The 14,862-nt window shown below is 35.2% G+C and overlaps 1 protein-coding gene across 2 annotated transcripts in view; it reads right to left on the bottom strand.

Annotated features, from left to right (window-relative positions):
• LOC129287198 (ABC transporter C family member 2-like) overlaps positions 1-5,956 on the bottom strand; it is a 65,576-nt gene extending 59,620 nt beyond the window's left edge. For both annotated transcript variants that reach the window (XM_054923387.1, XM_054923386.1), the window contains exons 1-5: positions 5,912-5,956; positions 5,238-5,350; positions 4,685-5,071; positions 4,057-4,235; positions 2,730-2,769 (exon numbers count right to left, since the gene is read on the bottom strand). In XM_054923387.1, the coding sequence (XP_054779362.1) occupies positions 2,730-2,769; positions 4,057-4,235; positions 4,685-5,071; positions 5,238-5,243 (612 nt within the window). In that variant the 5' untranslated portion in view covers positions 5,244-5,350; positions 5,912-5,956. The remainder of the gene's footprint in view (positions 1-2,729; positions 2,770-4,056; positions 4,236-4,684; positions 5,072-5,237; positions 5,351-5,911) is intronic.
• Positions 5,957-14,862: the final 8,906 nt, after the last annotated feature.

Consider the following 14,862-nt stretch of genomic DNA (forward strand, 5'->3'; position numbering starts at 1 on the left):
GCATACTAAAATTAAGAACCAAAAACCATGAGTTTTAAAAATATTCAAACAGCCTTGTACATGCTGAAATCCATCATGAATCAAAAACCATAGTTATCTTATAAGTTACAATTACCTAATTTTCAATTCAGTTTTCCTATTATATTTTCCTAAAAGTTCATCCAAAAGCCATTTTGTTACAACCCTGCCTAGAAGATTAATGAAACTACAAATTAACGAATGCAAAGTAGGCAATAAATTGGGGAAATATGAAGGTTTTGCTATTAATGCTTGAAAAACCAAATCAGAATTGCAAGATAAAAGATAGAACAAAACATAACAAGGTCCTTCACCAGTGTTTGAGAGACCAGCACTCTCCTCACAGCTTTCTAATCTCTAAAACACAACTGAGAGCTCCCAAAAACCAGATACAAATTATTAATAACAGCCAAAAAGTGACCCACATGTCATGCCTGAGTATAAAGCCACTTTATAGTATCATTGCCTATCCCTCATAACCTGAACCTGTCACTTCATGCTGCTCTAACCCTTGTTTCTTCCTTAATTTCCTTGTATAAACAGCATCTATATCATTACTCTCCTTTAAAAGTTTCAGGTTGTCCCCAAGGGGAAAAATAGGGAATTTGATGGAGACAGTGGCAGCATCTTCCCACAAACTCTCAAACTCCAATAGATCTTTCAATTTGACTAAAACTTCCGGTATGGAAGACAACCATGGAAGAAGAGATGAAGGCCCTTGAAAAGAATGGCACTTGGGAAGTTACTGATCTTCCTAAAGGAAAATCTGTTGTAGCATGTAAGTTGATCTTTACTAAGAACAATTCAGATGGCAGCATAAATAAACACAAAGCCTGATTAGTAGTAAGGGGGTTCACTCAAACCCATGGGATTGATTACCTCAAGACTTTAGCACCTGTGGCAAAATTCAACACCATCAAAGTGTTGGTCTCAATTGCAGCAAATCTTGATTGGCCACTATATATCAAATGGATGTGAGAAATGCATTTTTTGCATGGATCTTTAGAAGAAGAGCTCTATATGGAGATATCACATGGCTTCAAATATGAGAAGAACGAGAACAAAGTTTGCAAGCTTTACAAGTCATCATATGGTCTAAAACAGTCTCCTAGGCTGTGGTTTGAACACTTAACGAAGGCTGTGTAGAAGCATGGATATAAACAGTGTCAATTTGATCACACATTGTTTACCAAGATAAGTGGTGATAGGGGAAAAAAAAAAGAAACAGATTGTCTATGTAGACCATATTATTATTATAGGTAACAATCTCAGCGAAATTGAGCAACTGAAGGCACTACTTGCATCAGAATTTGACTTTGAGGGAAAAGACCTCAGTACTTTGAGGTATTTTCTAGACACGGAAGTGGCACATTCCAAGGATAGCACCTCAATATCACAACAGAAATATACTCTTTATCTCCTACAACAAACTAGTATGTTGAATGGAAAATGAAGACAGGATTGTTAGTTAGTTAGTTGACTAAGAGTAGCCGTTGGAGGAGGACTACAAATAGGAGGGAATACCTATTGTAAATGGAGATTATGGCTTGAATAATATAGCAAGTATTTCAGATTGCCCTCCTTGTTCTCTTTTTTAATCTTTGTTCTCCTCTCTTCTGCCCTCTAAACTCTCTCTATCTCTCTTCTTCTTCCTCTTTCTCTTCTCTCTTCTAGCTCTCTTTCTATCTCTATCGCAATTACAGAGAAATATCAGTATCTGGTTGAAGCAGGTGCTTGAAGAGTTAAAGAAAAGTGTGAACTTGCCTATCAGACTTGAATAGCATGGCTACAATTAACCTCTCACACAATCCAATTCAACATGATAGAACCAACCATGTTGAAATTGATCGGCATTTCATAAGATAGATGATGGTATAATTCATCTCCTTATGTTCCTTCCAGAGAAGAAGTAACAGATATTCTCATCAAGGGATTGGCTCGAGACAAGTTTGAGCACTTTATTGGCAAGTTGGACATGACCAACATGCATGATCCAACATGAGGAGCATGGGATTCATATAGTAATGATGTAAATATATTTGTAATTACTTCCTTTAAATAGGATAGATCAGTTTTAACTTTTATTTCCTATTTCCTTTCCTGTATCCCTTGACTTTCAGACTCCTCATTTATTGGCTAGATTGTATTATTCTGTATATATTGGCACTGTTTGGGATGAATAAAATTATTGAAGGAATATTTCTCCCTCTTCCTGAATACAATACCTATCTTGGCTCCACCAATTAGCCTTCATTTGGTGGTCTAGGTTTGAGCATTGCGCCATTGTATCAACACATTCTTGATGCTCTTAAACCATGGTAATCCCAGCGGCATGTCATGAGTATGAAGCTCCATTACCCTTGAGTCAAAAGCAAAATCTTCCCGCTACATTCTCAATTTAAAGTTCTTTCACATGCCATACACCTTTAGTTTTCTACCTCCAGTTATTTCCACTACAGACAATCCCGTCCCACTCCTTCCAGCCCAATTCTTGGCCAAATCATAGTCCAAGAAGTAGTGAGCATTTCCATTACCAATGAGAATTTGCACTGAGCGAAGTTAGAAGAGACAGAGGAGATTACACTAGTAGCTAACTTCATTCTGTTTTCTCTTTTTTCAAGCTTGTACTCACCAATAAATAATTTAAAAGACAAGAATGAAGGAAATAAACGTTGAATCATAGGCACATAATATAGAGAGCACAAGAGTACCTGTATGGCAAGCTCGCTTATGTATAAATATAACATTGATCTGCAAAGGTAGACAAAAAAATGTGAAATTGAAGAAAAGAGTGACAAGCATCACATATGATTTGAACTTTTGAACATATAACATAATTTAACAAGACATCTTGCACTATTGAACTCAATTGGTCAAAGTAACAAGTTGAACCCGCTCTGGTCAAGACAACAACTAGAAAGGATCTAATCATGCATTTCAATCTATTTTTCTAGATTACAAATGCAAATGCAAGGTCAAGTTAACTGTGAGAAAATATTACACTTCAAAAAATTTGATTCTACATGCAAAATTCTTTACCTCACAATTTCAGTTTTCAACTTCCTACTGGAAATTTCTAACCTAATACAAAGCTTTGAGCTTAATCATCGTCTCAATCCTCTCCTATCACCTAGATTGAACAATGCAGTATGTATCTTATTCACGAGCAAAAATATGTTTGGCATACATGTATATGTTGCTATGCGCGAATACTATGTATGTGTGTAGTATATAATGAATCCTCTATTATACTTCATACTTTTCCAGTGATCAACGTTGAAAATATGGTCTTTGGCTCTACAAAGTGCGGCAGAGGAAGGTAAAAAAATGACATGTTTCAGTGACAGCTGTAGCCTTTAGGGCCATCATCATATCACATTAAGCCACATCAAACAATATCTCTGGTAACAAGCTTAATGTTCGCCGGTCTCTTGCATCAAAAATGACTGAATAACATTTTACTGTTATGATTTATTACCTCATCAAGGATGTGTGACTTCAGACCAGATCTGGTCACCTATATTTCCTATATCCATTGTTTATTTTTCTTCTAATTATTATACTTGATTCTTGGAATGAACAGCTAGGTTTGTGGCTTCCAATCCTTATTTGTGTCCCTGTTTTCTGTGATGAATAATTTCAAATTGTGGCTCTTGAAAATTACACTTAACATGAAGAACATATTGAACAAGGGATACTATTTTGAAGATAGAAATAAGATGGTTAAACTTTGGGAGACCAGAGAAAAAATTGAGAAATCATGCATCTTCAAAGGAACATAATATTAATTTGCCCAAAAGATTAGGGTATTGACAAGCTTGTTTGTTTCTTTGCATCTTGGCTACTGCATACATGCACCCATGCATGCATGCAAGCATATAAAATACCCTCCTGTATAGCTCTACTGTAGTCCTTTCAAGTATCCGCTAATGTTGCTTCTTTTATCAAAAATAAGAAAAAACTTTAAAATGACCAAGTAGACAAAAATAGTAACATAATTAGCCAACAAGGAACACATATGATAAGATAAGGACAGACCTCGTGTAGAATTCCTTTGCTGAAAATACAAGATTGAACATGACAGCATCCCCCACTACAGTATAAACCACACCAAATCTGACAAACCATCGGAATTCATAGACATAGACTCTAGTTTCAACAAGAATCAGAACCAGCATAGAGCACCAAGCAAGAGCCTCAACAATTAGTGAAACCATCTGTCAAATGAATATTACAGTTTAAGTGATCAAAGAAACCATTCTGCCATGAGAAAGCCTGAGGAGTTGAACAGTAGACATGACAAAGTTCACTACAAAAGAAGTCCATGTCTTTGATTGCATAACCAAAAGAACATAGAAAAAATGCCTCATGTTTCTAAATAAGCACCAATGAACCAAAATATACCAGCAAAAAAATAAAATAAAATAACATTGTAATCAAAGTGTCAACACATATAACACATTGCTTTTCTTTCATCACTGGTGCTCCATTAGGCGTGTGTCATTTTTCAGCGTGTGTCATTTTTCAGCGTGTGTCATTTTTCAAGATAACTATAATCTCACATCTACTATGTTGTATATTTACCAAAAGAAACATGCCACTGGAAATTAAATAAACAGGAAAAAGCCAAAGTTATAGAAGCACAAATTTAGAAATTAAAGCTCACCTCAAATGGAGCAAGACGAGTCTGCCCATCTAAATTTAAAACTGATAGGCCCACAACCAATCTGAATAATGGCTCTGCAGTGCAATAGCCAGCTAACAACCCCAAAACATAATTATAAAGCTTTGACCTCAAACAATATCTCTTGACGTTGAAATTCTTGTTAATCAACCATATTCGATAGAAGCACAAGCCAAAAAGGATCAAATGCGAAATGATGATCACAAGAGAATCAACAGCACAAGGAGTATAAGCACCAAAGGCATTCTGAACCACTTTTGTCCATAACCCATTTGCCACTGGCTGACAAAACCAATCCAATGGCTCAAATGCCATATTTGTCAGCACTTTAGCAGAGATATTTAAAAAAAGAACATCAACATGAGGATCCTGGAGCAAATAGGTAGAAAAAATTAGCTTCTTTTGCATATTAGTATCAAATGAAAGAATAACGCAAAACATGTATTCACATTTTGACCACCTTCTTCGCCTCAGCTATGAGAAAAGAAATTATTAGACTTGTAATATCTGAACTGTCATTGTTTGATATAATTACCTGCATACTTGAATTGCAATTTCCAACTTCGTTTTCGGAAAGCTGCACCTATTTTTCATGCTTTATGCATTACATGCTTATGTTGCACGGCGCAATATGAAAATCATCTTTTCCTTCAAAAGAAATCGCAACAGAAGGGTGTAGTGGTAAAAATCAAGAAAAATGGACAGGAACTAGAAATAAAAGAAAATCGAAATGAGAATTTGACAACCAAAGAGAATAGTTATTTTTTTCCTTTTTCCTCAAATAAATCCCGTTTTAGATAATTTAGTCCGAAATAGTTGACAATCGATTCGATACAACTGACAGGACTATAGATTTCAGGGTAATATTTCCAAGTTACAGAAGTCGCCATAAAATGGAACCAGAATCCAGAGGCAGGGATAAGATTCTCATACAAATTGACTAGAAGCATATTTAAAAAAAAATAGTGAAGCATCATGTAGCATTGGGAAGCAGTACAAGCTTTTGAAGCTAAGCTATGAAGCTCTTCCGCCATAACTGTGACAACCGAAAACAACAAAAAGGACCATGCAAAGAAGAGCAGAACTAATTCACGCGGATGAAAAAGATTGGAAAACGCGAAACAATTTGAGAATGATAAAGAGCGAGGTCACGGCGGCTGATCCGCCGGGAAATAGCACGACGACTTTTGGAGAGAGAGGGAATCTAACCTTGTGTGCTCGTGAGAATAGAGATGAGTCAAGAGCCACTCAAGAATGCATCCAAAAATGAAAAGCAAGTCATTATATTTCACTCAGCGCTAACGGCGTTAGTCTGGAGCGCTTCTTTTCTGTTTTTTAACAAGTTAAAATGTGCATTTTCTCAATTTTTTTTCATATCTTTCCGCCAAACTTCTTCCGATCTTGGTGGGTTTATTGCTGTAGTATCTATTAAATATTAAAAAAGTTATTAAATATTAAAATATTTTATTTTTCAAATACATATAATATTTAATGAAAATAAAGTTAGAAATTTAATAAGTTATTAAAAAAGTTGCTAAAATTTAAAATTATTTATTTTAATAAAAATATTAAAAATAATTTATAATTAATGTTAATAAATGCGTGACTTCCTCCTATAAACGGATAAAGTTGGCGTTGATTCACACGAGGCGTTGATTCACACGAGGATGCGTCATGGCTGACAATAATATCTGGGTTGTTCGCTTCTCTCCCTTTTTTACTTTTGGTTGCTATCTTTTAGACTTAGAATTTAATTAATAATTTTTTTAACAAAATTTTCAAACTTTTTGTTGGGCGAAAAACATGTTTGCTTTCCCAGTTTCATTCAAAATCACAAGCAGAATCTGATGGGCCACTGACATTGAGATTGTTATGCCCCACAGGGAAAATGTGGTTCATGATTACCTTTATGCTCCGTAAATGAGGATGAGATTCCATGCTTCTTGGCCAAAGGAAAGAAACTGAAAATGGCAGGGCATAACAAAGAATAAATTTATTGCTCTACTATTGCTATTTATACCACAGATTCTCAATTGAATAAAGGGGAAATGATTATAAAAAAAAACTCCTAAATATGCACATAACAGCTAAATATCATGAGATATAATAATTATTTTTTAGTTTTTAGAAACTTGTCTAACATTTTTATTTTCTGTAAAATGACATAGTTGTCTCCATTTTATAAAGTAGTAACTAAAAGTATTCTTTTAAGAACTGACTTTGTTTTTTGAAAAAATAACTACAACTGATTAGCAAATTACTAATTGTTCTGTGCAAAATAAATTTATCAATGAAATCCTCAAGAACTAAAAAATAATTATTACATTTCATGGTGCTAATTGTAATTTGTACATTTTAATCTTGGAAGAACTTCCACCACTCATTTTTCCCATGTGATTTTCATGAAAATAAGGATAAGAAGGAAGGAGGAAAGCAAACAATCAACCAATCATAAGAAAAGGAAAGGATTGATTAGATTGAAGGGTTAGATTTGAATTATTGGAAATCTAAGGGTTGGAATTGCACAAGAAGGCTTATGTCTTAGCTTTTGCCTATAAATAGAAGCTCTCCCATCCTTATTCCTCCTCAATTTCATACAGCAGTTATGCCAAAATGAAAACCTAGAGTCCAAGAGAGATAAAGTGAGAGCACGCAAGTTCAGAGAGGGCTTGTAACTTGGGTAACTTGTGTTTACAATAATGAATGACAATGATCCTTAGGAGTATGATGGTGAATAAATCTTCATTCAACAATTAAATTGCTAAGGTAATGCTCTTATTGGCCAAATATAGTTCAAGACCATCCCAAACAAAGCTAACGAAGCCACACACACAACCCTAATCATTAGTAATCATGTAGTGAACTAATGCATCGTTTGGTACAATGGAAATGATTTTGATGGAAATGGAAATGGATGTGAAGATAGAAATGGACATAGAAGTGAAAATAGAAATGAGGTTTAAAAATATGTTTGGTATATTCATGAAATTCTGGTATAATATTTAATTAATATGTATATTTTAAATGTAAAAATACTAAAGTACCCTCCAAAATTAGGGGGAAAATCCCTCGACCACCTACCTAAAAAACCACTGGCCAAATCTCCATCCAATCAATAGCAACAATCCAGAAAAATCAAAACCCAAATTTTGGAACAAATCGATGATCTATGCAAAGGAATGAAGAAATACGCAAATATACAAAAGATATAGGCGATGAGATCGACGTGAATATTCTCTCTCCAAATCTGGTTCTTGCTATTACTGTTGATGGAGATCATCATCATCATCATCGCCATCACCGTTGACGAAAAAGGAGGATGAAGAACAAGTGTTAGCTGTATTCTCTCTCCATATCTGGTGCTTACCATCGCTGTCAATGAAGGAGATGGAGAAGAGGTTGTCGCTGTCACCGTCGTCTTTGTCCAGTCCAGCAAGTCAATCATTAGAAGGTTGAGATAAGAGAGGGTTAATACAAAGAAGAAAAAAATCAAGAGGGAGGGATAAAAAATAAAAAATGCATCATGGAATTGGAAAACTTGGTTTTTATTGTGGAAATGATTTCCATCAATTTTGATGGAAATGAACTCCATGTGAAAACTCAATTCAATCTGATATTAGCCAACCAAATAGGATAAATTTTCAATTCCATTTTCATATCCATTTCCACCCTCCTAATTCCATGATACCAAACATCATTAAGCAACTATTCCAATATTAAGCAACTATTCCAACAACCAATCAACACAACAAGAAGTATCCTCAATCAAAATGACAAAGGCATATAATCAAACATCATGTGTGCAGCATTACAACTTCACTAATTTAACTATGAAAAGATAAATTACAAGTAGAAAAATTAAGAGGAACTAGAGTCAAGGAACCCTTAGCAATTGAAGTCCATGAACTCAAGCTTCATACATCTTCCTCCAAGGAATCAAATGCTTCTAACTACACATCATTGCTGTCTCAATTCCAGCTTAACAAATGCAGAGTAGTTCAGCCATTGATGGAAGATTGAGTGACACATTCTTGATGAGAATTGAAGAATTCAACCAAACCAATTTGGAGGATCTTGTGCTACTTAGTAAGGAGCAATCAAGACAGTTTTGAATTTGGACTGGAAGTAGAAATAATGTAGAATCTAAGAGAGATAATCAGTGGAAGAATAGAGAGATCGAGAGAAAATGAGAAAGTTGAGAGGGAATTCTGAATGAATAATGGAGATGTGATTGTATCAATTTTTGAAGAGAGTGATATGAATTTTTAATGCTCTGAGTGTGAATCTAGAAATGAGGGAATTAGATGTGAAAAATGAGTCTAAATTTCTAAGTGGAGGGCACATGAATAGTAAAGGCGGCGGGATAAAAAAATAATATGGATGTGAATATGAAAATATGAATGTGCTAAAAGAAAATATTCAAAAAAATAGGAGAAGAAAAGTAAAAAGAAAATACGGGAAAGGAATTTACCACTTTCTCTGCTTGCTTCTTCTCTTTTCCATTCACTACCTACATATAAAATAATAAAATTAATAGAAAATTCATTTTAGGAAATTAAAAATAATATTCAATAAGAACTGAAAAAAATATGCAATAAATCCTAAAAATTTCCTTAAAATATTTCTTTGCCCTCTAATCACAAATATTACCCAATTATTTCAAATTATATCAAAGCAAATACTAAAATTCTAAGATAATAGAGGTAAAAGTGTAAAATATGTGAATTATCATAATCTTCCAAAATAATTTATAAACATAGATATACATTTTCATCCCACTTGACAATAAAATTTCACAAATTATATTTATGGTTTCATAATTCATTTCCAAGTAAGATTTTCATCTAAAGCAACATATAACCAATCACATAACACGCGCACAAACAAATTACTAAAGGTTACTTTGTGCTTCCACAAAATATTTTTCCTTTCAAGTAGTTCCTTACTACAACCACCTTCAACACCACAATTTACATAAATTATAATGCTAATCATTGCTATTTTCAAGTTCTGAAACTATATACACCATAATTCAAGAGTTAGGTTGGTTAACCCTCATTCCCAAACACTATTCCCCACATTCCAACTTTCAAACTTACTAGTCCCTACCATCATTACACTTACAACTCAACTATTTAGTCCTTAGTCATCATGATCTCACCAGAAACTTACCCAAACAAGTTAGGCTTTCAAATTTAGGAGTGTAGCATCCTGAATATTAATTCAAAAAAACTAGTTGCTAATTAAGGGTAAATTAATAATTAGTGAATTAATTATGATTTGGATGTGAGTTGATATTTTGTATTGATTAGTTGTTGTGTTAATAAGATTGGAGGGTGGAATGGTAGTTTGGGGAGAAACGCACAAGCATAAGTGAAATTAAACTCACTATGTCACGCATCACAGTTAGCGCTATGTGCGCTGTAACACATGGCACGTTTTTAGAAAAATAATTGTGCCTTGTTGAGTCTTGAATTGTGTTTACTTTTTCATTAGCCCTCTTATTTAAATATGCTTTTGATGAAGTTGGGGTCCCACATTTTGAAAACAATTCAAGGGCTATTACTCTAATACTATGTGATTATTGTTTGATGATTGTATATGGGAGAATGGTAAATTCTGAATTAAGTAGGGATTTTATAGTTTGGTATCAATTTTCTTTTGTTTTGGTCTCTTTATGCATTGAATCCACTTAATTGGCAACTTTTATACATTCATTATTTTCTTTCTAACCTCTAACCACCTGTTTACTGACTTTATCTAACTTTACTGCTTAGGAGGAGAGAAAGGTACATAAAGCTATAGTTATCGTGTAGTAACTATGAGAGGATGTGGTAGAATTTCATAGCAAACACGAGGTCAGAGTGCCCAAGATGTGTATGATCCGGAGGTGCCATCGAAACAACCCCAAGGGAATAACCTAATAATGGCATGCATATTGGAAGTAATGCTGGACATTTGGCGAAGTTTAGCTGGCCATGATACCCTAAATCATGATAGGAATCACGAGGAATCAAGGCCATAGCAAGAAGCGAGGCCTAAGGCTGAGGTGAGAGTAGAAATTGAGCAGCAATTGAAAGGACAATTAAGTGGGTCAGCGACCTCCCACGCTTTAGGGAGTATGCTAGTGACCAATAAGGAAGATCAAGAGGTTCTTATAGACCAGGTTTGGAGGACTTTCTCACGGTTGAATTCGCTAACTTTTAATGGTAGTATGAAAGAAGGAGATGTGGAGAAATGGATTGAGAGAATGGAAAGTATCTTTAAAGTTACTCCATGTTTTGAGTAGAAAGTGATATTAGCCATAGTTCAATTGACAGAAGATGCCAAACATTAGTGACATTCTGTGAGACCTTTTGGCAATGGTCGGCTCAACTGGGAGCAATTTAAAGAAAGATTCTTTGACTACCATTTCCTTACAACATTTAGAGATGAAAAGGAAGCTGAATTTTATGCATTTCAGCAGGAAGACATGGATGAGGAGTCATTTATGAAGAAATTCAACCAACTCTTAAAGTTTGCGACTTATTTATATAAGAGGGATGACAGCAAGTGGAAGGCCAAGAGGTTGATTGAAAAAATGTGCCTAGAGTATGGAAGGCAGATAGCCTTACTAAGGGAGGCTACTTTTGAAGAGACATGTGACCGACTCTGTATAGCTGCAAGGTGGGGTCGAGAGGCAAATTCTAAAAAGAGAAGAGACGGCTATGGGTGGTCTTCTACTCCGTTAAGCCTGACCAGAAGGATATCAAAAAGGAACAATTTTAGTGCTACTAGTTCTAAATTCTCAAACAAGAGAGTTTTTGGTAGAGGATCATAATCCCAACGAGGAATGGGCCAAATCAAGAAAATTAGTGGGGCTAGAGATTCTAGAGCTCCACAGCAATTGAATCAAACTACTACTACCCCTACATCTCATGTGAGCACTGCACATTCACCTATGTGTACAATCTATGGGAAGAATCATCTTGAAAGGTGTTAGGAGTGTTATATCTATGGCGGCATAGGTCATTTTGTGAAGGATTGCCCTAAGAACTAAGAGAAAACTTCTGAGTAGCAACCAACTGTGCAAGGTCGACTAGACATAGTATCTTAGGAGGAGGCTCAAATAGCATCAAATTTGATCACAAGTATAATCTCTATTCATGAGCAAAGAGTTGAAGCTCTATTTGACTCTAAAGCTACTCATTCATTTGTATCTCATGATTGTGTGAAGAAGTTAGAATTGTCTGTGTATGAATTACCTTACATAATTAAGGTGGTATGGTATGTAAAGAAGTGGAGTTATGCTTTAAGGGTAGATCTTCCATAGTGGATCTGATCCTAATTCCTATGCAAAGATCAGATATGATTATTGGGATAGACTGGTTGATAGGGAATAATGCTACTTTAGATTATGCCAGAAAGATAGTGTTGTTACCAATTCATATGACTCCTACTATGACTTCGATGAAAGGAATTAGTCAGCTAAGGTTACTTTCAATAGTGCAAGCTAAAAGGTTGGTATTCGAAGGTTATCGAGCCTATGCAATTTTCTTTATAGTGGAAGGCAGAAGTGGTAGTAATGTGGAGGAAATTTGGGTGGTGAATGGATTTCTAGAAGTGTTTGCAAATGAGGTTTCGGGTTTGCCACCAAAACAAAAGGTAGAGTTCTCCATTAATTTAATGCCTGGAACCGAGCCTATTTTGAAAGCTCCATATCGGATGGCTCCTTTTGAATTGATAAAGCCTAAGAAGCAGCTCGAAGAGTTGCTAGAAAAGGGTTTTATTTGCCCTAGTGTATTGCCATGGGGTTCGCCAGTCCTGTTTGTTTAGAAAAAAGATGGCAGCTTGCGGTTGTGCATTGACTACAAGCAACTGAAAGGTGACGGTAAAGAATAAGTATCCGCTTTTAAGAATAGATGACTTACTGGATTAGCTAGTGGGAGCTTTAGTGTTTTCTAAGATCGATCTGTGATCTAGGTACTATCAATTGAGGGTAAATGCAGAGGATGTACTTAAGACGGCATTTCATACTCAATACAGTCATTTTGAGTTTTTGGTAATGCCATTTGGGTTGACTAATATGCCTGCAATTTTTATGGATTATATGAACCACATATTTCATCCCTATTGGATCAGTTTGTTATTGCGTTCCTAAATGACATATGATATATTCTAAGGATGAGGAGGAGCACGTAAGACAGATCATGCTAAGGATTCTGAGAGATAACTACTCTTGATGCCAAGCTGAGTAAATGTCAATTCTAGATGCAAGAGGTAAGATTTCTCAGACACGTGGTGTTAGCTAAGGGTATTTCAATAAGTCCTCACAAAGTGGATGTAGTATTATAATGGAAATGGCCAAGTTCAATAATTGAGGTGTAAATTTTTTTAGGTATAGTTGGCTATTACCGAAGGTTTATTCAAGGATTTTTGCATATTGCTATCCCTTTAACTCAGTTAATGAGAAAGGATCAACCTTTCATTTGGGATGATAAATGTGAAGTCGTGTTTGTAAAGCTTAAGGACCTCAGCACCAGTATTGGTTATTCCTGATCCATGGTTGCCTTATGAGATTGATATGAATGCTTCTTGAAAGGCCTGGGATGTGTGTTAATGCAAGAAGATCGAGTAGTTGCATATGCATTGAGACAATTATGACCTCACAAGGAGAGCTATCCGGCACATAACTTGGAAGTAGCAGCTATGGTGTTTGCTCTTAAGATTTGGCGACATTATCTCTATGGTATAGAGTTTAATGTGCATAATGATCATAATAGTTTAAAATATCTTGTGGATCAAAAAAAAGCTCAACATGCAGCAAAGGCGATGGATGGAATTCTTAAAAGATTATAACTTCAAATTTAAGTATCATCCAAGGAAAGCCAACGTGATGGCAGATGCTTTGAGTCAGAAGTCACTACATGTGGCTGGGTTAATGGTTCAAAAACACCAGTTGTTATTGTTTCTATTGGAGGTACAGCTTGAGGTATTAGATTACACTCTAAATGCAGTTCACTCAACCATGATTTCCAATGACTTTTGGAAAGAGATACGAGAAGCGTAGATGAAAGATAAGTTCTTGTCTAGTATTCGAGAAGACATAGAAAAGGGGTGTATCACTCTTTTTTGGTTCAGTAATGATGAGTTCATCCTATACAAGGACAGGATTTGTATACCCACAGATGAGGGAATTAGAAGAAGACTCTTGAAAGAAGCTCATCGAAGTAAATATACCATGCATCTTGGTGTGACCAAAATATATCATGACATGAAGTACCATTGGTGGTGGCAAGTTATGAAGAGGGATGTGTGAGCCGGTGTCTCATGTGTCAAAAATTGAAGACTGAGCATCAAAGACCGACTGAGATAAATATATTTTGAATTTTATATTTCATATAAATATAAATATATAAATATTTATTAAATAAATATTTAAATATATATATATATATATAATTCATTCACCTTATATTACATTCCTTGAATCTAGACATATTCCAAATTCAACGAACTTGGACATTATAGCTCGAGTTGGGCTGTTCTTGTGTGCGACCCTGTAGGCCCATATAAAATTAACAATAAGCTAATTATGCTATTAGCCCACAAGTTACAAGTAGCCTCTAGTAAGACATTACAACTATCCAATTCACATGGGGATCGATGATCCAATGTAACCTATCATGCAACCATATTACATCCCTTTTGTCACATGATATTTCGGTCAAGTATGAGACATGGAATTGTCATTCTCCTTTACTTAACCGTTACTTTCTTGATCTTTGAGTAGACTGACAGTAGCAATGGAAAAACCCTTTCCATTGTAGTATAGCAATACATTTTCTTAATCCTACCTATTAAGGAGCCCAGTAATATCTCTCACTTAATGTGAGGGACAAATTCCATCTTAACCACTCATATTCCTCTACATAAATATCACTAAACTCAATCATAGCCTTTATGATCACCCGGTCAAAGTTGACTTTTGACTAGGTCAAAGTTCAATGGTCATCATGTAGGAATCCAAGATGATCTCAGGTCAAAGGGCTTAGTGATATAGTTGCATATGAGATAAGCTTATGGCTTGTACCATGCAGCTTTCTCATAACGGGTCGGTCTAGCACCTTGTACTCTTTCAAGTGCCTATGACTTTAATTTATATATCTATAATTAATCAA

This window comes from Prosopis cineraria, unplaced genomic scaffold, assembly GCF_029017545.1.
Source record: "Prosopis cineraria cultivar Desert tree isolate PC_DT_omini unplaced genomic scaffold, ASM2901754v1 PC11, whole genome shotgun sequence".
Classification (NCBI taxonomy): Eukaryota; Viridiplantae; Streptophyta; class Magnoliopsida; order Fabales; family Fabaceae; genus Prosopis; species Prosopis cineraria.